Here is a 22,387-nt window from a genome sequence, read left to right as displayed (position 1 = left end):
AAATCTCCAACACAATTTAAATTTGGAAGGAATGAGACGCCACACTTGCAAAAGTAAATTTTCAGGGCCAGAGAGGTTGTTTGGCAATAATTAAGACTTACGGGGTTAAAAAATTCACTTACACCTGAATGCACCAGCCCTAACTTTTTCTGGTATGTTTAGTGGGTTTCGAGTGGGTATGTACAGCAGCTTCACTCGATTGCATGTATTTGAATGACAAATCTCTTGACGAGGTACCAGTGTTGCAAAGCTCGCATAGGAGCAGGGTATCTCGGACAGCAACTTCCTGATTTCTGCATTTAACTGTGCTTAACTGCGCATGTGTGGACGCTGGAAGTTGCTGTCCGATTTACTCTATAATAACGATGAGGCTTATTTCTATTGCAAAATCCGGGTCATCAACAGTCTTATAAAATGAAAACAAAAAATGCTGAAAACATTAATCAGATCAGAAATCATCTCTGAAGAAAACAGATTTGAGTGTGTGGACCCTTTGTCAGAACAGGAAGATATTACCGATGAACAGCATTTAAAAAGCAACAGAAGAGGGAGGAGAAAAAATACAAACATGTGTCTAGGAAAATAAATAGAATTGCCTGTAAAGTACTTAAGTGAAAGATAGTTAAATGGCAGATTTGGAGACAGGTGATGGACTCGCAAACCTCAAAGTGCTCGTCCTCTATAAGTATGAGACACAATGAAGGAAGTTAAAGAAATAAAATATGGTATGTGAGACATAGAGGCCCCGATATTTGTGGAGAGTGAGCAAGGGAGTATGGGAGATGAAGCGACCAGGAAACCCAGAAATATGGGCTCCCGGAGGTTTTGTCCAATTTAACAGCAAGCTCTAATTTAAATTTTTGGATTCAGTTTCCTGGCAACAGTCGGGCAGAAAAGTGTATGGCACCAGGCTGCAGCCAGGAAGTGCAGAGGAGGGAGTAAGGGAAAGATTGTGGGTCGTGTGGGACATGGGTGTCGGGAGATGGTGGCGAGATCGGTCGGTGGTGGGGGGACATCATCCTGGAGAGATCGGTGGGATGGGGCAATCGTGGGAAGGGACGGCTGATCACGAGGGTCCAATCGCAGGGACATTACCCGGTTTCTTTGAGGGGCCAGGCAGAAGCCACCTGCTCCTTCTGGTCCACAAGCAGTGCTCGAAAGACACATACCCACTCTTCAGCTGCCGGGTTTCACGAGGCCTTAGAAACCTAGACCGCAGGCATTAATTCTGAAACATAGTTAAAGGATTTATTATTTTCTAACTAAATGCAGCTTTATTTTTGTTTTTAATCTCAGATTCAAAACCAGCTTTCCGGAGCCATCTTTCCTTTTCCATTTTATCCCATTATCCCCCCAAAGTCCATCACCATGGATTCAGGTTGGTTTTATATAATTTACTGGTAAATTATGGGATGAAGAAACTATTAAATGTGATATTTACTGTAAATGGACTGAACAAGTGTTTTCAGATTTGTTTGGATATTTATTAGCATTTTGTAATTGTCCTATTAAATGGTTAAGCGCTCTGCAGTTTAAAGCAAACTTTATAAAGTAGACTATACTGAGGCTAGTGGGACTTGAATATACTGAACTTCCACTTATAATAATAATAACAACATGTATTTACATAGCGGTTTTAATGTAGTGAAACATCCCAAGGTGCTTCATAGGAGTATTATAAGGCAAAAAATTTGACATTGAGCCATATAAGGAGAAATTAGGGCAGATGATCAAAAGCTTGGTCAAAGAGGTAGGTTTTAAGGAGCATCTTAAAGGAGGAAAGAGAGGTACAGAGGCAGAGAGGTTTAGGTAGGAAATTCCAGATCTTAGGGCCTAGGCAACAGAAGGCACCAATGGTTGAGCGATTATAATCAGGGATGCTCAAGACGGCAGAATTAGAGGAGCGCAGACATCGGGGTGGTGATGGTGGGGGTAGGGAAGGGGGTGGTTGTGTCACTGAAGGAGATTACAGAGATAGGGAGGGGTGAGGCCATTTGAAAACAAGGATGACAATTTTGAAATTGAGGTGTTGCTTAACTGTTAGCCAATGTAGGTCAGCGAGCACAGGGGTGATGGGTGAACGGGACTTGATGCGAGTTTGGATAGGGGTTGCCGAGTTTTGGGTGGCCTCAAGTTTATGTAGGGTAGAACTTGGGAGTCTAGCTAGGGGTGCTTTGGAATAGTCAAGTCTAGAGGTAACAAAGGCATGGATGAGGGCTTCAGCAGGGGATGAGCTGAGGCAAGGGCAAGGACGAGCGATGTTACAGAGATGGAAATAGGTGATCTTAGTTATGCCACGGATATGTGGTTGGAAGCTCATTTTGGGGTCAATTATGACATCAAGGTTGCGAACAGTCTGGTTCAGCCTCAGATAAATGTTAGGGAGAGGGATGGAATTGGTGGCTCAGGAACGGAGTTTGTGGCGGAGACCAAAAACAATGGCTTCGGTCTTCCCAATATTTATTTTGAGAACATTTTTGCTCATCCAGAACAGGATGGGGACAAGCAGTCTGACAATTTAGAAACCATGGATCAGTCGAGAGAAGTGGTGGTGAGGTAGAGCTAGGTGTCATCAACGCACCTGTGGAAACTGACGCTGTGTTTTATGATGATGTCACCAATGGGCATCATGTAGATGAGAAATAGGAAGGGGCCAAAGATAGATCCTTGGGGGATATCAGAGGTAACGATGCGGGAGCAGGAAGAGAAGCCATTGCAGGTGATTCTCTGGCTACGATTAGATAGAGAAGAATGGAACCAGGCGAGTGCAGTCCCACCCAGCTGGACGACGTTGGAGAAGGATAGAGTGGTCAACCGTGTCAAAGCCTGCAGATAAGTCAAGAACGATGAGGAGGTATAGTTTACCTTTGTCACAGTCACAAAGGATGTCATTTGTGACTTTGAGCACCGTTTTGGTACTGTGGGAGGGGCGGAAACCTGATTGGAGGGATTCAAACATGGAATTGCAGGAAAGCTGGGCACGAATTTGGGAGGAGACAACACATTCAAGGTTTTTGTAGAGAACAGGGAGGTTGGAAATGGGGTGGTAGTCTGCAGAGATGGAGTGGTGAAGGGTTGTTTTTTTGAGGAGAGTGGTGATCACGGCAGATTTGAGGGAGAGGGGGACAGTACATGTGGAGAGAGAATCGTTAACAATGTCAGCTAACATGGGAGCCAGAAAAGGAAGTTGGGTGGTTAACAGTTTGGTGGGAATAGAGTCGAGAGAGCAGGAAGTGGGTCTCATGGACAAGATGAGCACGGTGAGGTCATGAAGGGAGATTGGAGACAAACTGGAGAAAGATGCGAGTTCAGGGCTAGGGCATGGGAGAATCTTAGAGGAAGTTTGGCACAGTGGGTTAGGGGAGGAAGGAAAGTGGCAAAGGCAGCTGGACGGATGGTCTCAATCTTAGTGGCAAAGAATTCCATGATCTCCTCACACTTGGGCTAGAAATTTACCGGCGCTGAGGACGAGATCGGTGATGGAGTCAGCTGTCAAAATTGAAATGATTGACAGAGGGTCGGGAGCCCGCTGTCAACCCGCCTCTAAGCTAGTCTCCCAGGGGTCGGGTCTGTCAGCGCTGAACAGACCCGACACCAAGTGGCGGGGGAGACAAATTGGATTATTAAGAGGTTGCTAAAGGGCAATTAAACCATTTTGTGCTGTACTTACCATTTTTCCAGCTTTTTGACAAGGTTCACTGTGCTCAGGGATCACGTCAGGTAAGTAGGTCGGGTGTTTCATTAGTGTCCATTCTTCTGAATAGTTGACAGCTGTAAATGTGGTGTAAAATCTACCATTTCACAGCAGTTCACTTTCCAATCTCAGAAGCTGGAGCCTCAAGGATTTGTAAGACACATTTGAGCACTATACAGTTTGGAAGTGTATGGAGTAAACTCTCTAACCACTGTCACCTCCTTGGAACAACCTCTCTCACCATTGACAGATCGCTTCTCTCATCTCTACCTCAACTGCCAGCTAATCCATCAGCATCGGTGCTCTTGACAAAATCTCACCTTGGTCCTCGGAATCTCACCACGATCAACCCCAACACCAGCATCACCAGGCACACCTGCAGCACCAACAACAACACCAACTTTCTCCGCCACATGATGAGCCAGGTTGGCACCACCCCACAGCAGAGCCATAAAGCATCCCTACAATGCCCAAGCCATTCCTTTCACACTCATCACCATTGCAGGGGGAACAGTTATGTCTCACCATGCACTGCAACTCACTAAGCCACTTCCAAAGGTGCACACAAATCTGCCCAAGAATGCAAAATGGTGAAAATAAAGGTTTCAATGTTGAAACTTTACATGAACATTGGCTAAAAGATCCAAGTGCCCTGTGTGTTGTTAGTTGGTATGATTGGACGAGGATGACGGTGAGTGTGAGGGGTGGCTAGTGAGATGGGGAAGTGATCACATTGATTAAGATAGAGGGATAGATGGAGGTGCAAGGTAAGTTGGTGTGAATAAGGACGTGCAGGAGTAGGGTAGGGAAGGCAAGGCAGAGTGATGGAGATGTGATGAGTGGCACAGCAGGATGAGGTTGAGTGTGGCTTTGCAGTTGAGTGTGGCTTTGCAGTAACGTTTTGTGATCTACTGAGATCATTGAAAGGTTTGCGCCACTGCAGCCAGGTCCTCCTGACAACCTCTCTGCTTGTGCCCTCCTGTGCAACCAGGCTGCGTTGGTCTCCTGGGGAGGTCTCCTGCCCATTGGAAGGGAAGAGAACGTGTTGTGACTCCATCCTTAAGTATATGGAGGGAGTCATCGGAGAGCCAGGGTGCAGCCGTGCACCTCTGTACAGTGCTTGTCAGTGTTTGCAGCATCTCAATGCTGTAGAAACACTGACAGCACAACTGTTAAAATCAATGTTGACATAGTCCCTTTAAGGAAACCAGCTGACGCATCATCAAATGACATCATCAGACCTGTTTCCTTTTAATTGGCCGGGAATCTCGCTGAACGGGCTTAACAAGCCCGATCACCGTAAAATCACTTGTACAGAGTGAGCTGGAGCAGGCAGCGGGCTGGGAACACGCTACGGATCTTGCCCACCTCGGTAGGCGAAATTGCGGCCTTGTTGTCAGAGGTAAGAGTGTAGGAGTCAGGGGTGAAGGGTTAAAGAAGATGGTTAGCAGTGGAGAATAGAAGCCAGGGTTTATCTTGTGATGAGTGGCACAGCAGGATGAGGTTGAGTGTGGCTTTGCAGGGTTAATCATTCCAGCATCCGCAGTATTTTGCTTTTGTACCAGAGTTTATCTTTGCATTCCAGAACCAGTTGTCCACCATTCGAGTTACGGGAGCGAAGATGAGGGCCATTCCAGGGGGAACGGCCAGGGTGAGAGAGAGAGTAATTATTTTAAAAGGGACTAAGGCATCAAAGGTGGTGGTGAGGGTTTGGTTGAGCAGATCAGTTGTTGCAGAAGTGTCGTGGTGAATGGAGGGCCAAAGGCTGGACAGTGGGATTTTGTAATGAAAGGTATATTTTACTTGTGTCCTTTAATTGTAATTTTAAGTTATGTGCATCACGAGATGGAATCTCTTTTTTGAGTGCTTTTGTGTATTGCGTCATTTTAAAATATGAACTCTTGGGTCAAAGTAATATTTGGTGAATTTTAAATACAGAACAGAAAATTAAACCAGTTCTATACTTGAGTACTTCTAAGATCAATAAACAGTTTTTGTTAACTTTTTATTTTTTGATAGCACCAAAGCCTTTTGCCGATGTCAGTATTATCACAAGGTTTGCAGGGCAGTCTGAAATATCTCGTTTCAGGTAAGTCTTAAACATGAAATTGATCTTGTCAACAATTAGATGGTATTAACATAATTGTTAAACTTAACCATTAACGATGTTATTCCTTGTGAGAACTTTAGTTCCTCTTATTGTACAAAATAATTTTGAACAAACCATTTCAAGACTTGTTTTTGTGCCAAGATTAAAAAGTAGAAATATATTGAAGGTTATAAATAAATGTTAATACTACATATCCTATAGCCAGGAGAATATGATGTTCTGCTTGTGGATTTCTTCATGAATATATGCTGCCATTTGACTCTCTGACATAAGTTTGAATTCAAGTGCACCAAGCTCTTCAGTATTTGAACTGTTAAACCAAGTTACTAATACAAACTGTGATCAAAATTTAAAGTTGACTGATTTAAAGTACAGTATTATGAAAACATTGAATTTACTTGAGCTTTTAGAGAAATAAATATTTTTAAAGTTCATTCTGGTAGGTGTGTTGAATAAAAAAGATGCATCTTAATAAATACATCAATTATAAGGGAATTTGATATAAAATTTGTCACATTTTTATTTTTATGTTTTTCTAAAATATGAGAAATATGGGGTTATGATTTTTATTTATGCCTATGTTAATAAAACTTAGTTTTGCATACATTCTCTTCCCTTACACAGTCGAATCACTGTTACGAATTCAATTTATGAAAACATTTTTTTTACCTTATTTCTATTTGACGTTGCTTTTTTCTAAAATGATAATTCAAAAACAACTGCTTCCTGCTCTGAAAATGCATGTGCTCCCATCAGCTTCTGCTGAAGCTCACCTGCCCAGAGATACTAGTACCTTCCCATTTAGGAAGTAAAAACTTTCATTCATATTGCACGTTATCATGTGCTGAAGACATCTCTGTGCACTTCACAACCATAATTTGTTTTTCAAATGTAGTTGTGAGGCCAATTTGCTCATAGCAAGGACGCACCAACAGCAAATGATAATCAGCAGTTCATCCATTTTTTGGGAGAGAAATGTTTGCTCCTCAAGTAGTATTATGAGATTGTCCATTATCACGCTCAGGCAAGGCCTCAGCTTAAGATCTCACCTCAAAGACAGTTCTTTCCATATCTCAGCACTCTTTCAGTGTCATCCTAAATTATATGCTCATATCCTGGAATGAGACTTGAACCCTTGGCCTTTCGATCTGAGGCAAGTGCATTGCCAACTAAGGCAAGCTGATGGGGACCTGCAGTGACAGGTGCACTGCCACTGGATCCTCTTAATTCTCCATTCAGCCCTTCTCACTCTTAGCCCCACGATAAGATGAATTTACATTCTACTCCCAGATCTCCACACTTCCTCCCAGCCTCAGCACCCATGACCTCTCTGCTCCTTCTCAACCCCTGTTCCTTTTCTAGCCCAAACCCAATACTCTCTCCAAGCCTTTCTTCCTATCACAAGATCAATAGTCTTTCTTGAGGGTTTTTTGGTCAACCTGGTGCCTGGTATGGAAACAGTCTCCAAGCTGGAGGAATCTACTCAGGTATGTTTTTGTGCTATATATGAAGTGCACACCTGTAAAAACACAGCCCATTTACCCAAGTTCGGGGCTTAGATGCAGTGCCAAGGTTTAGGGGCTCACAAATGTGCATAGGGATATTGGAATTTAACCAGATAAAATGACACTGCCTGTCACCACAGAACAGTAGTAAGCTTCTTGTTGATTGTTTAGCAATGATCACTGTATCCACTGGGACATTGGCTATGCAAGATTATCTGGAGCCAAGTGAATTATGAATTGGGTTCTTAATCAATACTTTGTGTCTGTTTTCACAAAAGAGAGGGGCAATGCAGACATTGTAATCAGGGAGGAGGAGTGTGAAATATTAGAGGAAACAAACATAGTGAGAGAGGAAGTAAACATAGTGAGAGAGGAAGTATTAGGGGGTTTAGCAGCTTTGAAAGTGGATAACTCCCCAGGCTCGAATGAAATGTATCCCAGGCTGTTAAGAGAAGCAAAAGAGGAAATAGCAGAGGCTCTGACCATCATTTTCCAATCCTCTCTGGCTTACAGGTGTGGTGCCGGAGGACTAGAGGACTGCTAACGTTGTACCCTTGTTTAAAAAGTGAGAAAGGGATAGAGCAAGTAATTACAAGCCAGTCAGCCTACCTTCGGTGGTGGGAAAATGATTGGAAAAAACTCTGAGGGACAGGATAAATCTTCATTTAGAAAGACACAGATTAATCAAGGACAGTCAGCATGGATTTGTTATGGGAAGGTCGTGTCTGACTAACTTGATTGAATTTGTTGAGGAGGTAACATCAGGGTTGATGAGGGTAGTGCGTTTGATGTAGTGTATAAGGATTTTAGCAAGTCTTTTGATAAGGTCCCACATGGCAGACTGGTCACATAGAAAATAGGTGCAGGAGTAGGCTATTCGGCCCATTGAGCCTGCACCACCATTCAATAAGATCATGGCTGATCATTCACCTCAGTACCCCTTTCCTGCTTTCTCTCCATACCCCTTGATCCCTTTAGCCGTAAGGGCCATATCTAACTCCCTCTTGAATATATCTAACGAACTGGCATCAACAACTCTCTGCGGTAGAGAATTCCACAAGTTCACAACTCTCTGAGTGAAGAAGTTTCTCCTCATCGCAGTCCTAAATGGCTTACCCCTTATCCTTAGACTGTGACCCCTGGTTCTGGACTTCCCCAACATCAGTCACGAAAATAAAAGCCCATGGGATCCAAAGCAAAATGGCAAGTTTGATCCAAAAATGGCTCAGAGGCAGAAATCAAAGGGTCATAGTTGATGGGTGTTTTTGAGACTGGAAGGCTGTTTCCAGTGGAGTTTTGCAGGGCTCAGTACTAGATCCCTTGCTTTTCATGGTATATATCAATGATTTAGACTTGAATGGAGGGGGTATGATAAGTTTATAGATGATACAAAAATTGGCTGTGTGGTTGATAATGAAGAAGACAGCTGTAGACTGCAGGAAGATATCAATGAAGTGGGCAGAACAGTGGCAAATGGAATTCAATTCGGAGAAGTGTGAGATAATGCATTTTGGGAGGGCTAAAAAGGCAAGGGAATACACATTATATGGTAGGGCACTGAGAAATGTAGAGGAACAAAGGGGCTTGAGTGCATGTCCACAGATCCCTGAACATAAGAACATAAGAACATGGAGCAGGCCACTTAAAGTGCAGTAACCTGCAGGGTTACGGACCTAGAGCTGCTAATTGGGATTAGACTGGATGACCTTTTGTTGCATGGAGCAGATATAATGGTAAGCACTGCAGGGAATAGAATATGGCCAGGGTGATCTCCTGGACTAGTTTCAATCGCCTGGATGGATCGGAGAGGAATTTTCCCAGATTTTTTTCTCCCAAAATTGGCCTGGGTTTTTATCTGGTTTTTGCCTCTCCCAGGAGATCAAATGGCTCTGGTTGGGGTGGAGTCTAGAATGTTTTAGTATAAGAGGTGTCGCAGTTGTGGTGAGGCGGATTGATTGGCTGGGTGCTCTTTGTCTTTCCGTCATTGTACATAGGTTTATATGTAATCTTTAGGGCTGCTGACCAAGGGCCGAGTGACACTTTGACGGCCGGCACCGACACGATGGGCTGGAATGGCCTCCTTCTGTGCTGTGATTTTCTATGTTTCTATTTGGCCCCTCGAGCCTGCTCCGACATTCAAAAAGATCATGGCTGATCTGATCATGAGCTCAGCTCCACTTCCCTGCCTGCTCTCCATCACCCTTTACTCCCCTATCGCTCAAAAATCTGTCTATCTCTGCCTTAAATATATTCAATGACCCAGCCGCCACAGCTCTCTCGGGCAGAGAATTCCACAGATTTATGACCCACTGAGAGAAGATATTCCTCCTCATCTCAGTTTTAAATGGGCGACCCCTTATTCTGAAACTATGTCTCTTAGTTCTAGATTCCCCCATGAGTGGAAACATCCTCTCTGCATCTACCTTGTTGAGCCCCCATCATTATCTTATATGTTTCAATAAGATCACCTCTCATTCTTCTGAACTCCGATGAGTACAGGCCCAACCTGCTCAACCTTTCTTCATAAGTCAAGCCCTTCATCTCAGGAATCAACCTAGTGAACCTTCTCTGAACTGCCTCCAATGCAAGTATATCTCTCCTTAAATAAGGAGACCAAAACTACGCAGTACTCTAGGTGTGGCTTTACCAATACCCTGTACAATTGTAGCAGGACTTCTCTGCTGTTATACTTCATCTCCCTTGCAATAAAGGCCAACATTCCATTTGCCTTCCTGATTACCTGCTCTACCTGCATACTAACTGTTTGTGTTTCATGCACAAGGACCAGCAAGTCCCTCTGTACTGTAACATTTTGTAATTTTTCTCCATTTAAATAATAATTTGCTTTTTTATTTTTTCTGCCGAAGTGGATAACCTCACACTTTCCCACATTATACTCCATCTGCCAAATTTTTGACCATTCACTTAGCCTGTTTATATCCCTTCGCAGATTTTTTGTATCCTCCTCACAACTTGCTTTCCCCCCATCTTTGTATCATCAGCAAACTTGGCTACATTACACTCGGTCCCTTCATCCAAGTCATTAATATAGATTGTAAATAGTTGAGGACCCAGCACCGATCCCTCTCTTACTCTCTCTCACTTTCTCACACACAATGGCCCCAAGTTTCCACATGATTTGCTCCTGATTTTTAGGAGCAACTGGTGTAGAACGGAGTATCTTAGAAATCGGAATTCTCGTTATTTAGTTTGCTCCAGTTCTAGTCAGTTAGAACAGTTTCACTTTGGAACAGAATTTTTTTTTCAAAAGGGGGCGTGTCCGGCCACTTACGCCTGATTTCAAAGTTTCGTGAGTGAAAACTTACTCCAAACTAACTTAGAATGGAGTAAGTGAAGATTTTTGTACGCTCGAAAAAACCTTGTCTATACTTTAGAGAATCAGGCGTAGGTTACAAATCAGGCGTAGGGAATGATGGGGGGGGGGTGTTTAAAGGGAAGTTTACAAACATTAAACACTTCAGTTTTACAAAAATAAAGAGCCATCATCAATAATAAATGATAAATACATCAATAAATCAACCAATAAATCAATCAAAAAAAATTAATAAAAATAATAAAAAAAATTTAAAAATCAATAAATAAAACATTTTCTACTTACCGACTGCAGCCCCGGGAGCCCTCCAATAGCGTGCTGGGATGCCCCCCTCAGTGTGTCACTGTCAGTGTCTCTATCTCTCTGTCTGTCTGTGTGTGTCTCATTCTCTGTTTGTCAGTGTCTGTGTTTCTGACAGCGAGAGGAGGTGGGTAGAGGGGGGCAGCAGAGGGAGGGAAGGGGGAGTAGGGGGGGAGAAGGGGGGAGCGGGGCAGAAAGGAGATGGGGGGGAAAGGGGGGAAAGGAGATAGGGTGGGGGGAAGGAGATTTGGGGTGGTGGGGGGGAAGGAGAAGGGGGAGGGAGGCTGAATGGGCCGGGCCCGAGACTTTGGACAGGGCCCGTCCCCAGCACCAGATTTACAGATAGGTGGCATTGGGTCGGGTCGGGGGGGTGGTGGGAGGGAGGTCGGTTCGGTTCGGGTCGGGGGGAGGGAGAGGGAGGTCAGGTCGGATCCAGTCTGGAGGTGGGGGGGGGGGGGGGTGGGGGAGCGGGTGTCGGGTCTGGTCCGGGGGGTGGGGTGAGAAGGAGATTGGGGGGGCGGGGAACGAGATTGGGGGAGGGGGAAGGAGATTGGGGGGGCGGGGGAGCGGGTGTCGGGTCTGGTCCGGAGGTGGGGGGAGCGGGTGTCGGGTCCGGTCCGGGGGGGTGGGGGGAGCGGGTGTCGGGTCCGGTCCGGAGGCGGGAAGCGGGAGTCGAGTCGGGTCGGGAGGAAGCAGGAGCTGGCTGTGGGAGGAGCCTTATTCACGCAGCCCCAGTGAGGCCATTCGGCCAGGGCTCTCGGGGCTGCGTGCTTCGGGCCCCTCCCACACAGTTTTGGGCGCCTGGAGCTACTGCACTTGCGCGCCCACTGTAGCGCGCATGTGCAGAGGTCCTGGCACTGTTTTCGGCGCAGGGGCCTGGCTCCGCCCCCTACAGCTCCTGCTGTGCTGCGCCGAGGGCCAGAGGACCTGCAGAGAGGTGGAGAATCTGGAGGGTTTTTTTACGCGCACTTTGTGGCGCGAAAAACGGGTGTCCAGGTCGGGACTGCGCCGTTCTAGGCGCGGCTCGAAACTTGGGCCCAATCTCTCTCTCTCTCACTCTCACACACTCCCTCACGCACATTCTCTCTCTCTCGCGCTCTCTCTCTCTCTCTCTCTCTCTCTCTCTCTCTCTCTCGCGCTTGCTCTCTCTCACTCACGTGCTCTCTCTCTCACATGGTCTCTCGCGCTCGCTCTCCCACGCTCGCTCTCGCTCTCACACGTTTGCTCTCTCTCACACGTGCTCTCTCTCTCTCTCTCACACGCACACGCTCGCTCTCTCACATGCACACACTCTCTCTCACACACAAATATAGATTGTAAATAGTTGAGGCCCCAGCACCGATCCCTGTGGCATCCCACTAGTTACTGTTTGCCAACTGGAAAATGACCTATTTATCCTGACTGTTTTCTGTTCGTTCGCCAATCCTCTATCCATGCTATAATATATTACCCCCAACCCCGTGAACTTTTATCTTGTGCAGTAACCTTTTATGTGGCTCATTGTCAAATGCCTTCTGAAAATCCAAACACACCACATCCACTGGTTCCTCGTAATCCACTCTGCTTGTTACATCCTCAAAGAACTCCAGCAAATTTGTCAAACGTGATTTCCCTTTCATAAAACCAAGCCTTGCTAAAACCAAGTGAAGGTAGCAGGCTAGATAGATAAGGTGGTTAAGAAGACATATGGAATACTTGCCTTTATTAGCTGAGGCATAGAATACAAGAGCAGGGAGGTTATGCTTGAACTGTATAAAACGCTAGTTAGGCCACAACTAGAGAACTGCGTGTAGTTCTGGTCACCACATTACAGGAAAGATGTGATTGCACTAGAGAAGGTGCAGAGGAGATTTATGAGGATGTTACCTGGACTGGAGAATCTTCGCTATGAGGAAAGATTGGATAGGCTGGGTTTGCTTTCTTTGGAACAGAGGAGACTGAGAGGAAACCTTATTGAGGTGTTTAAAATGATGAAGGGCCTAGATAGAGTGGATAGGATGGATGTATTTCTTTTAGCAGAGGGTCCAACAACCGGGGACATAGATTTAAAGTAATTGGTAGGAAGTTTAGAGGGGATTTGAGGGGAAAGTTTTTCACCCAGAGGGTCATGCGGGTCTGGAACTCACTGCCTGAAAGGGTGGGGTAGCGGCAGAAACCCTCACCATATTTAAAAAGTGCTTGGATGTTCACTTGAAGTGCCGTGACCTACAGGTTATGGACCAAGAGCTGGAAAGTGGGATTAGGCTGGATAGCTCTTTGTTGGCCAGCACGGACACGATGGGTCAAAATGGTCACCTTCTGTGCTGCAAATTTCTATGTTTTTATGATGTGAGAAGAATCTCGGGCCCCAATAATGGTTTCACTCCTCCAGTTTCAGTTCATGAGCCAGATTGCAGGACCATTAATCAACCATGTCCTCATCTTGAAGCCATCTCGATCCCACATTGCCCCAATTTACATCCCTGCACCTCTGACCAGAAGAATAGTCACTGGTTTCTGATTAGACAACAGACAAATGAAAGTTTGGCCCCTTTTAGACAGACATAAGTTACCAAGAGCTTCTCATAAGCAATATAGTGATGAAACAACTTGAAAATCAATGAGTATATTTACCACCATCCTCCTAACCACCAAACCCCAGCAAACAGTGGTTCTACCATTTGGACAGCAATAAGAAGATCACACTCTCTGTAAAATCCAGTCCAGGGCATGGTCCTTACTCCCCCCCCCCCCCCCCCCACCCCCCAACCATCACCACCACTCCTTTCTCAGATGTCTCCTCTACCCTGATTACACCACTGCCAGTTCCTCTCAAGTATACAGCTCCTGGCTTATTTATTCCTTCAGTGAAGCAACACATGTTAGAAGCATACAAGTAGTGTGGGATTTGTACAAAGATAGCAGAAATTCTAAGCAATAGTGAGTGGCATAAGGGAGAAAAAAAGAATAACAAAAAAATAACAATAAGAAATAGAGGTGTGGCAATAAGAGAAAGCCATACAGAGCAACAGAAAAAGTGATTGATGAATGGAGAGCTAGACAAAATTAGAGAGTGGGACACGAGCAGTGAGACAGCTATAGCAAGAGTCATTTATTTTTACTTTTGTCTTGAGTGAGACTACGGTTGATCAACTATTTTAGAACAATCAGCTACATGTTGACTTGAACTGGAAATTAATCTTAATTACATTTTTCTCAAAGATATGTTAAATATTTGTGCCAGGTATTTTAAGGTCCTAATTCAAGAAATGGATCTAAAGTTAGATCTTGGTTTTCTTTATGCCTTGATGGAATTCTTCACCCAATCAACAGATGCTGTTCTTGCGGAACAAAAGGTAAAAAAACAAACATATATAACCTCAGTATTAATAACAAAATAGATTGTATACGTTATGTTTACTTTAATGTCCCTTTTACTTCTCCTGCAAGATATTGGTGGTAATTTCAAAAATCCCATTCAGATAACCGACATTTTGTTTGGGTAGTAAATTTGGGGTTGCACAAAAGAAAGTACAGGAGTGGAGAAGACTCAGTCTATCTGGCCAGTCCTAAAAAACTAATGCCTCTCAATCACCACTCCTTTCGATATCTATCCAATTCTTCCTTCAGTTTTTTTTCCACACTATCTGCCTCCATGTCCTTCCTGAGCAGTCCCTTCCATATATTCACTATGCTCTTCCTAAAGATGTTCAATCTAAACTGTTTGGGCATGGTCCCTCTTCCATGTTTGAGCCTGTGTCTGCTGGTTCTTGATTAGAGTTTGTAGCAAACTTAAAACACATTATTGTGGTTCAGTTTATCTATTCTCTGAGTGTTGAATACCTTGACAATATCTCCCCTGTGCCTTCTCTTTGGCAGGGTAAGCAATTTCACATTCTGCAACATTTCTTCATAGCTTAGATTCCTTAAGCCAGGTATCAGTTTGGTTAACCTTTAATACACTACCTCTAATACCTGGATATCCTTGCTATATAACAGCAACCAAAAATTTAGCCCCTCAATGTTTTACATCAGTTCTGATTCCTGCACTGGCTTAGGTGGTTATCTTGCATCCTTCCCCTCAACTTCCCCAAAGAGTTCAATTGCCCTCTCGCCCTGCTTGACCTGAAGACTTCACCTGGTCTTCATTCAGCTTAGTGAAAATGGGCAATAGCAAATCGACAATCCGGTTTACAACCCATCTGATTTTCTTTTCCATTGACTTAATTAGAAAATAATTTCATCAGCATGTAAAATAGACAGCTGATTCACTATTGCCCATTTTGAACTACCACCCAAGAAAATTTAACCGACCACTCCCTCACCTCACCCCACCCGTGTACAATCCCACAGGAGTTTGACTGAACACAGTGGCCCCAATAATTACTAAGGCGCACGTTCAGAGCGGTGGGGGGTGGGGGGGGGGCGGTAGGAGTTATGGACAGGAAACCCAGAAGAAAACATGTTTTCACTTTTTTTTTCTTCCAGGTTTCCCGCCTGACAGCCAGCCTGATTGACAGTTTGGCTTGGGGCAGGGAAGGCAGCGTGGTGGTGGGAGGGAGAGATCGCGAGGGCGGGGGGGGGGGTGGGGGGCGATGCTGTGGTGTTGCAACTGGAGGTGGAGGGTCAGACAGATCGTGGGGTGGGTTTCGGAGATGGTAGAGGTGGGGAATCGGACAAATCGTGTGAAGGCTGTTTTTGTTTCAACAAGGTATCTTGTTGGGCATGGAGGAAACTCTCTTGCCTCTCCTGGCCCACAAGCAGTGCTGTTCAGGCACATACTTGATGGATCCAGCACTTCTCGCCTCCTATTGGATACTGGATTTCCCGAGGCTAGGGTAATCTGGCCGACAGCAGTTAAAAATAGAAACTTTGTTAAAATGGAGGCACGCAGTCGGAGAGTGGATTGGACGCCTGCTTCTTTTAAAACCGGGTGGCTTGGAGTTGGGTTTGAAATTTTTTACAATTTTGACTTTCCGCTTGATCTAAACCTACCCATTTTTGGGGATTAAAATTACCCCCATTATGTCTAGGTGATGTGTGTCAAATACTGAACATCGAAACATCTAACTAGAATATGAAAGAAACTAAAAGCAACAACAAATTGCCACAATATACTGGGATTTTTAAGAAGTGCTCTTTAGTTAAAGTAATGAAGTCCTAATTTTTAGTTCAAACCAAAAATATGATTTGTTTGAATCGTTGTGTTTTGTTAAGCTGGAACTATTCAAAAAGGACCTCGAGTATATTCAAACAGAACTGTTGACTGAATCTGCCATAGACACCTCACCTGTTAGTCTATATGAATATTTCCATATTTCTCCTATCAAAGTAAGTAGAAGTTTTAACAATTTTACTCAGAGTAATATAGGATTATATTTGTTTAAATATATAGTCTTGAAATTTTTTTTAATAGTTTTTATATTTTCAGATATGTGGTTGAGTCTCACTTATGATTTGTTCAAACAGTACATCACAGTGAAATATGGTGAAACGGTTCTGCGTTTGTAGAGATCTTGCACATTCGAGCAAAAGACTATGTGGTCGATTTTACCTGGAGGTGTGTTTGGGACAGGGTGGTTAGCAGTTTCTGGGAGGGGGAGGCATGCCATGGGCTGGAGAAACTCAGGCACTCATTGCAGGGCCCGTGGAAGCACTCCTGCACCTCCTGGCTCACACACATTCCACAGAAAAGTTAAATTTTAAAATTTATCTTGGCCTCTTCTGGCCACTCTGAGTCCAGCCATGGTTCGGCTGTTGGGATTGATGAGTAACCTGACAATTAACAGCCGCTTCCATAACTTTAGAAAATACCGGTATAAAGACAATGGTGTAGAACATGGGCACAAAACAGATACAATAAGGACCAATTTCAGGGACTAACGTCTCAAACCAAAGAATGTCTTAAAGACAGCCATCCAAATTTTCAGGCATCCTTGGTGTATGCTGAACGTAGGCATTATGCCCCTTACATATGTAAATGAGTAGCCTGCCTAAATTCAACATCGTTCCACTCAATTTTTTTGATAACACTCCTGTGAGGCGCCTTGGGACGTTTTATTACGTTGAAGGCACTATCTAAATATTTGTTGTTCTGTAACAATTCGGGGAAAGCAGATAAACAACCAACCAACCCTTTTTAAATACCTACTATTCTATCACATGCCTCAAAGAATGTTTGTTGTTTTCTAGAAGTAGCAGAGTAATACTAACATTGGATCTTATTTGAAGCTTTCAATGCCAAACTAATTTAAAGCAGTAAATAGAACAAGCAAATAATAGCAGGAGCATAACACATATGTTTGCAATCGTTGCTGCACCATTCCAACTCTTTTTATGTGGAAAATAATGGCTTGCAGTTTGCGGTCCTGATGACAGCAAACTGGCAGCAGATGACGTCATTATGCTTTTGAAACTGAGCGCAACTTCAGGATTTAGCGCTCCCCCCTCCCCCCCACCCCCCTGCTGCCCACCCAGAAGCTGGAAATCCGTGTAATCTCTCAAATCATGGAAACTGGCGCAAAATTGGGCTCTTCTGCGGTAATACCACTGTTACATACCCCATTAAAAGTTAGACCCTTTTGGCTTAGGTGTAGCTGGAGCTTTAACAGCGTATTGACAGCTGTTAAAGCCCCAGTTACCCCTAACAGCTAAACAAAGATTATTGCCCTAAAAAACTAATTTTACTTCTGTGCGGTGTTAAATTTATCCATTTTAACAACAGTTTTGGGGTCGAAATTCGGTTGCTAACGCCTGCTGATAATGCTGGTGTTGGGTGTTATATAGGCATACGGCGGTTCCTGCTGCCGCTGGGTGCTGTTGACGCCTGCCGTGAAATTCGGTGATCATTTTTTAAGGGCGTTAAAATGTAACATACCGCCAGCTAACGTTTTGGAAATCATGATGCCGGTAAGTGTACAACGTCTCCTTGGCGTCCTTCTCGCCACATTCACTTTTGCCACCTCACTTAACGACTGGCATCGATGCGCTTGACTGCACAAGGCGGAGAAACAAATCCAGGGCATTATTTATAGAAACATAGAAACATAGAAAATAGGTGTAGGAGTAGGCCATTCAGCCCTTCTAGCCTGCACCACCATTCAATGAGTTCATGGCTGAACATGCAACTTCAGTACCCCATTCCTGCTTTCTCGCCATACTCCTTGATCCCCCTAGTAGTAAGAACTACATCTAACTCCTTTTTGAATATATTTAGTGAATTGGCCTCAACAGCTTTCTGTGGTAGAGAATTCCACAGGTTCACCACTCTCTAGGTGAAGAAGTTTCTCCTCATCTCGGTCCTAAATGGCTTACCCCTTATCCTTAGACTGTGACCCCTGGTTCTGGACTTCCCCAACATTGGGAACATTCTTCCTGCATCTAACCTGTCTAAACCTGTCAGAATTTTAAACGTTTCCATGAGGTCCCCTCTCATTCTTCTGAACTCCAGTGAATACAAGCCTAGTTGATCCAGTCTTTCTTGATAGGTCAGTCCCGCCATCCCGGGAATCAGTCTGGTGAACCTTCGCTGCACTCCCTCAATAGTAAGAATGTCCTTCCTCAAGTTAGGAGACCAAAACTGTACACAATACCCCAGGTGTGGCCTCACCAAGGCCCTGTACAACTGTAGCAACACCTCCTTGCCCCTGTACTCAAATCCCCTCGCTATGAAAGCCAACATGCCATTTGCTCTCTTATCCGCCTGTGGTACCTGCATGCCAACCTTCAATGACTGATGTACCATGACACCCAGGTCTCGTTGCACCTCCCCTTTTCCTAATCTGTCACCATTCAGATAATAGTCTGTCTCTCTGTTTTTACCACCAAAGTGGATAACCTCACATTTATCCACATTATACTTCATCTGCCATGCATTTGCCCACTCACCTAACCTATCCAAGTCGCTCTGCAGCCTCATAGCATCCTCCTCGCAGCTCACACTGCCACCCAACTTAGTGTCATCCGCAAATTTGGAGATACTACATTTAATCCCCTCGTCCAAATCATTAATGTACAATGTAAACAGCTGGGGCCCAGCACAGAACCCACTAGTCACTGCCTGCCATTCTGAAAAGTACCCATTTACTCCTACTCTTTGCTTCCTGTCTGACAACCAGTTCTCAATCCATGTTAGCACACTACGCCCAATCCCATGTGCTTTAACTTTGCACATTAATCTCTGGTGTAGGACCTTGTCGAAAACCTTCTGAAAGTCCAAATATACCACATCAACTGGTTCTCCCTTGTCCACTCTACTGGAAACATCCTCTCAAAATTCCAGAAGATTTGTCAAGCAAGATTTCCCTTTCACAAATCCATGCTGACTTGGACCGATCATGTCACCTCTTTCCAAATACGCTGCTATGACATCTTTAATAATTGATTCCATCATTTTACCCACTACTGAGGTCAGGCTGACCGGTCTATAATTCTCTGTTTTCTCTCTCCCTCCTTTTTTAAAAAGTGGGGTTACATTGGCTACCCTCCACTCGATAGGAACTGATCCAGAGTCAATGGAATGTTGGAAAATGACTGTCAATGCATCCGCTATTTCCAATGCCACCTCCTTAAGTACTCTGGGATGCAGTCCATCAGGCCCTGGGGATTTATCGGCCTTGAATCCCGTCAATTTCCCCAACACAATTTCCCGACTAATAAGGATTTCCCTCAGTTCCTCCTCCTTACTAGACCCTCTGACCCCTTTTATATCTGGAAGGTTGTTTGTGTCCTCCTTAGTGAATACCGAACCAAAGTACTTGTTCAATTGGTCTGCCATTTCTTTGTTCCCCGTTATGACTTCCCCTGATTCTGACTGCAGGGGATCTACGTTTGTCTTTACTAACCTTTTTCTCTTTACATATCTATAGAAACTTTTGCAATCCGTCTTAATGTTCCCTGCAAGCTTCTTCTCATACTCCATTTTCCCTGCCCTAATCAAACCCTTTGTCCTCCTTTGCTGAGTTCTAAATTTCTCCCAGTCCCTGGGTTCGCTGCTATTTCTGGCCAATTTGTATGCCACTTCCTTGGCTTTAATACTATCTCTGATTTCCCTTGATAGCCACGGTTGAGCCACCTTCCCTTTTTTATTTCTACACCAGACAGGAATATACAATTGTTGTAGTTCATCCATGCGGTCTCTAAATGTCTGCCATTGCCCATCCACTGTCAACCCCTTAACCGTCATTCGCCAATCTATCCTAGCCAATTCACACCTCATACCTTCAAAGTTACCCTTCTTTAAGTTCTGGACCATGGTCTCTGAATTAACTGTTTCATTCTCCATCCTAATGCAGAATTCCACCATATTATGGTCACTCTTCCCAAGGGGCCTCGCACAACGAGATTACTAATTAATCCTCTTTCAATTCACAACACCCAGTCTAAGATGGCCTCCCCCCTCGTTGGTTCCTCGACATATTGATCTAGAAAACCATCCCTTATGCACTCCAGGAAATCCTCCTCCACCGTATTGCTTCCAGTTTGGTTAGCCCAATCTATGTGCATATTAAAGTCACCCATTATAACTGCTGCACCTTTATTGCATGCACCCCTAATTTCCTGTTTGATGCCCTCCCCAACATCACCACTACTGTTTGGAGGTCTGTACACAACTCCCACTAACGTTTTTTGCCCTTTGGTGTTCTGCAGCTCTACCCATATAGATTCCACATCATCCAAGCTAATGTCTTTCCTAACTATTGCATTAATCTCCTCCTTAACCAGCAATGCTACCCCACCTCCTTTTCCTTTTATTTTATCCTTCCTGAATGTTGAATACCCCTGGAGGTTGAGTTCCCAGCCCTGATCATCCTGGAGCCACATCTCTGTAACCCCAATCACATCATATTTGTTAACATCTATTTGCACAGTTAATTCATCCACCTTATTACAGATACTCCTTGCATTAAGACACAAAGCCTTCAGGCTTGTTTTTTTAACACCCTTTGTCCTTTTAGAATGTTGCTGTACAGTGGCCCTTTTTGTTCTTTGCCTTGGGTTTCTCTGCCCTCCACTTTTCCTCATCTCCTTTCTGTCTTTTGCTTTTGTCTCCTTTTTGTTTCCCTCTGTCTCCCTGCATTGGTTCCCATCCCCCTGCCACATTAGTTTAACTCCTCCCCAACAGTACTAGCAAACACTCCCCCTTGGACATTGGTTCCGGTCCTGCCCAGGTGCAGACCGTCCGGTTTGTACTGGTCCCACCTCCCCCAGAACCGGTTCCAATGCCCCAGGAATTTGAATCCCTCCCTGCTGCACCACTGCTCAAGCCACGTATTCATCTGCGCTATCCTGCGATTCCTACTCTGACTAGCACGTGGCACTGGTAGCAATCCCGAGATTACTACTTTTGAGGTCCTACTTTTTAATTTAGCTCCTAGCTCCTTAAATTCGTTTCGTAGGACCTCATCCCTTTGTTTACCTATATCGTTGGTACCAATGTGCACCAGGACAACTGGCTGTTCTCCCTCCCTTTTTAGAATGTCCTGCACCCGCTCCGAGAAATCCTTGACCCTTGCACCAGGGAGACAACATACCATCCTGGAGTCTCAGTTGCGGCCGCAGAAACGCCTATCTATTCCCCTTACAATTGAATCCCCTATCACTATCGCTCTCCCACTCTTTTTCCTCTCCTCCTGTGCAACAGAGCCAGCCACGGTGCCATGAACTTGGCTGCTGCTGCCCTCCCCTGATGAATCATCCCCCTCAACAGTACTCAAAGCAGTGTATCTGTTTTGCAGGGGGATGACCACAGGGGACCCCTGCACTACATTCCTTGCACTACTCTTCCTGCTGGTCTTCCATTCCCTAGCTGGCTGTGGACCCTTCTCCTGCGGTAAGACCAACTCGCTACATCTCAGCATCGTGGATGTTCCAGAGTGAATCCACCCTCAGCTCCAATTCCGCAATGCGGTCCGTCAGGAGCTGGAGGCGGATACACTTCCTGCAGATGTAGTCGTCGGGGACACCGGAAGTGTCCCTGAGTTCCCACGTGGTACAGGAGGAGCATATCATGTGACCGAGCTCCCCTGCCATGACTTAACCCTTAGATGCACTTAAATTGGAAACAACAATGTTAAAAGTTACTTACTGATATAAAAAAGAAAGAAAAAGAAAAGGAAGATACAGCTGGGGCTCAGAGGTCTTGGTCAGTGCTGTGTTTGATGCTCACGCAGAGATTAGGTTGTTGCTGTCGTACTGCTGTTGACTCGTCAGATTGAGTACTAGTGTCTCGGACACATTGTTGGGTTCCATATCGGAAAACTGTGAAAGTTGCATTTCGCTGTGACCTCTGCAAAGTTATGGGGGCAGTGATCGTACACCTCGCCGTCCTGCGGCGACGACTTGAAAGGTATCGGCTGCAGACAGCTCAGGGCAAATGTGGATCCTCCCCAGAGGAGACACCCCAGATGGCGGGGCAGGAGGCCATACAGATGCAGGGTTTACCGTGCGCATTACACTTATCTTGA

At 44.8% G+C, this 22,387-nt stretch overlaps 1 protein-coding gene across 2 annotated transcripts in view; it reads left to right on the top strand.

Annotated features, from left to right (window-relative positions):
* vps13a (vacuolar protein sorting 13 homolog A) overlaps positions 1-22,387 on the top strand; it is a 645,125-nt gene that overhangs the window by 477,132 nt on the left and 145,606 nt on the right. For both annotated transcript variants that reach the window (XM_070882697.1, XM_070882688.1), the window contains exons 57-60: positions 1,297-1,378; positions 5,714-5,783; positions 14,167-14,278; positions 16,140-16,253. In XM_070882697.1, coding sequence (XP_070738798.1) covers positions 1,297-1,378; positions 5,714-5,783; positions 14,167-14,278; positions 16,140-16,253 — 378 coding nt within the window. The remainder of the gene's footprint in view (positions 1-1,296; positions 1,379-5,713; positions 5,784-14,166; positions 14,279-16,139; positions 16,254-22,387) is intronic.

The sequence above is a fragment of the Pristiophorus japonicus genome, chromosome 1 (assembly GCF_044704955.1).
Source record: "Pristiophorus japonicus isolate sPriJap1 chromosome 1, sPriJap1.hap1, whole genome shotgun sequence".
Classification (NCBI taxonomy): domain Eukaryota; kingdom Metazoa; phylum Chordata; class Chondrichthyes; family Pristiophoridae; genus Pristiophorus; species Pristiophorus japonicus.
This window is presented reverse-complemented; position numbering and strand designations above follow the sequence as displayed.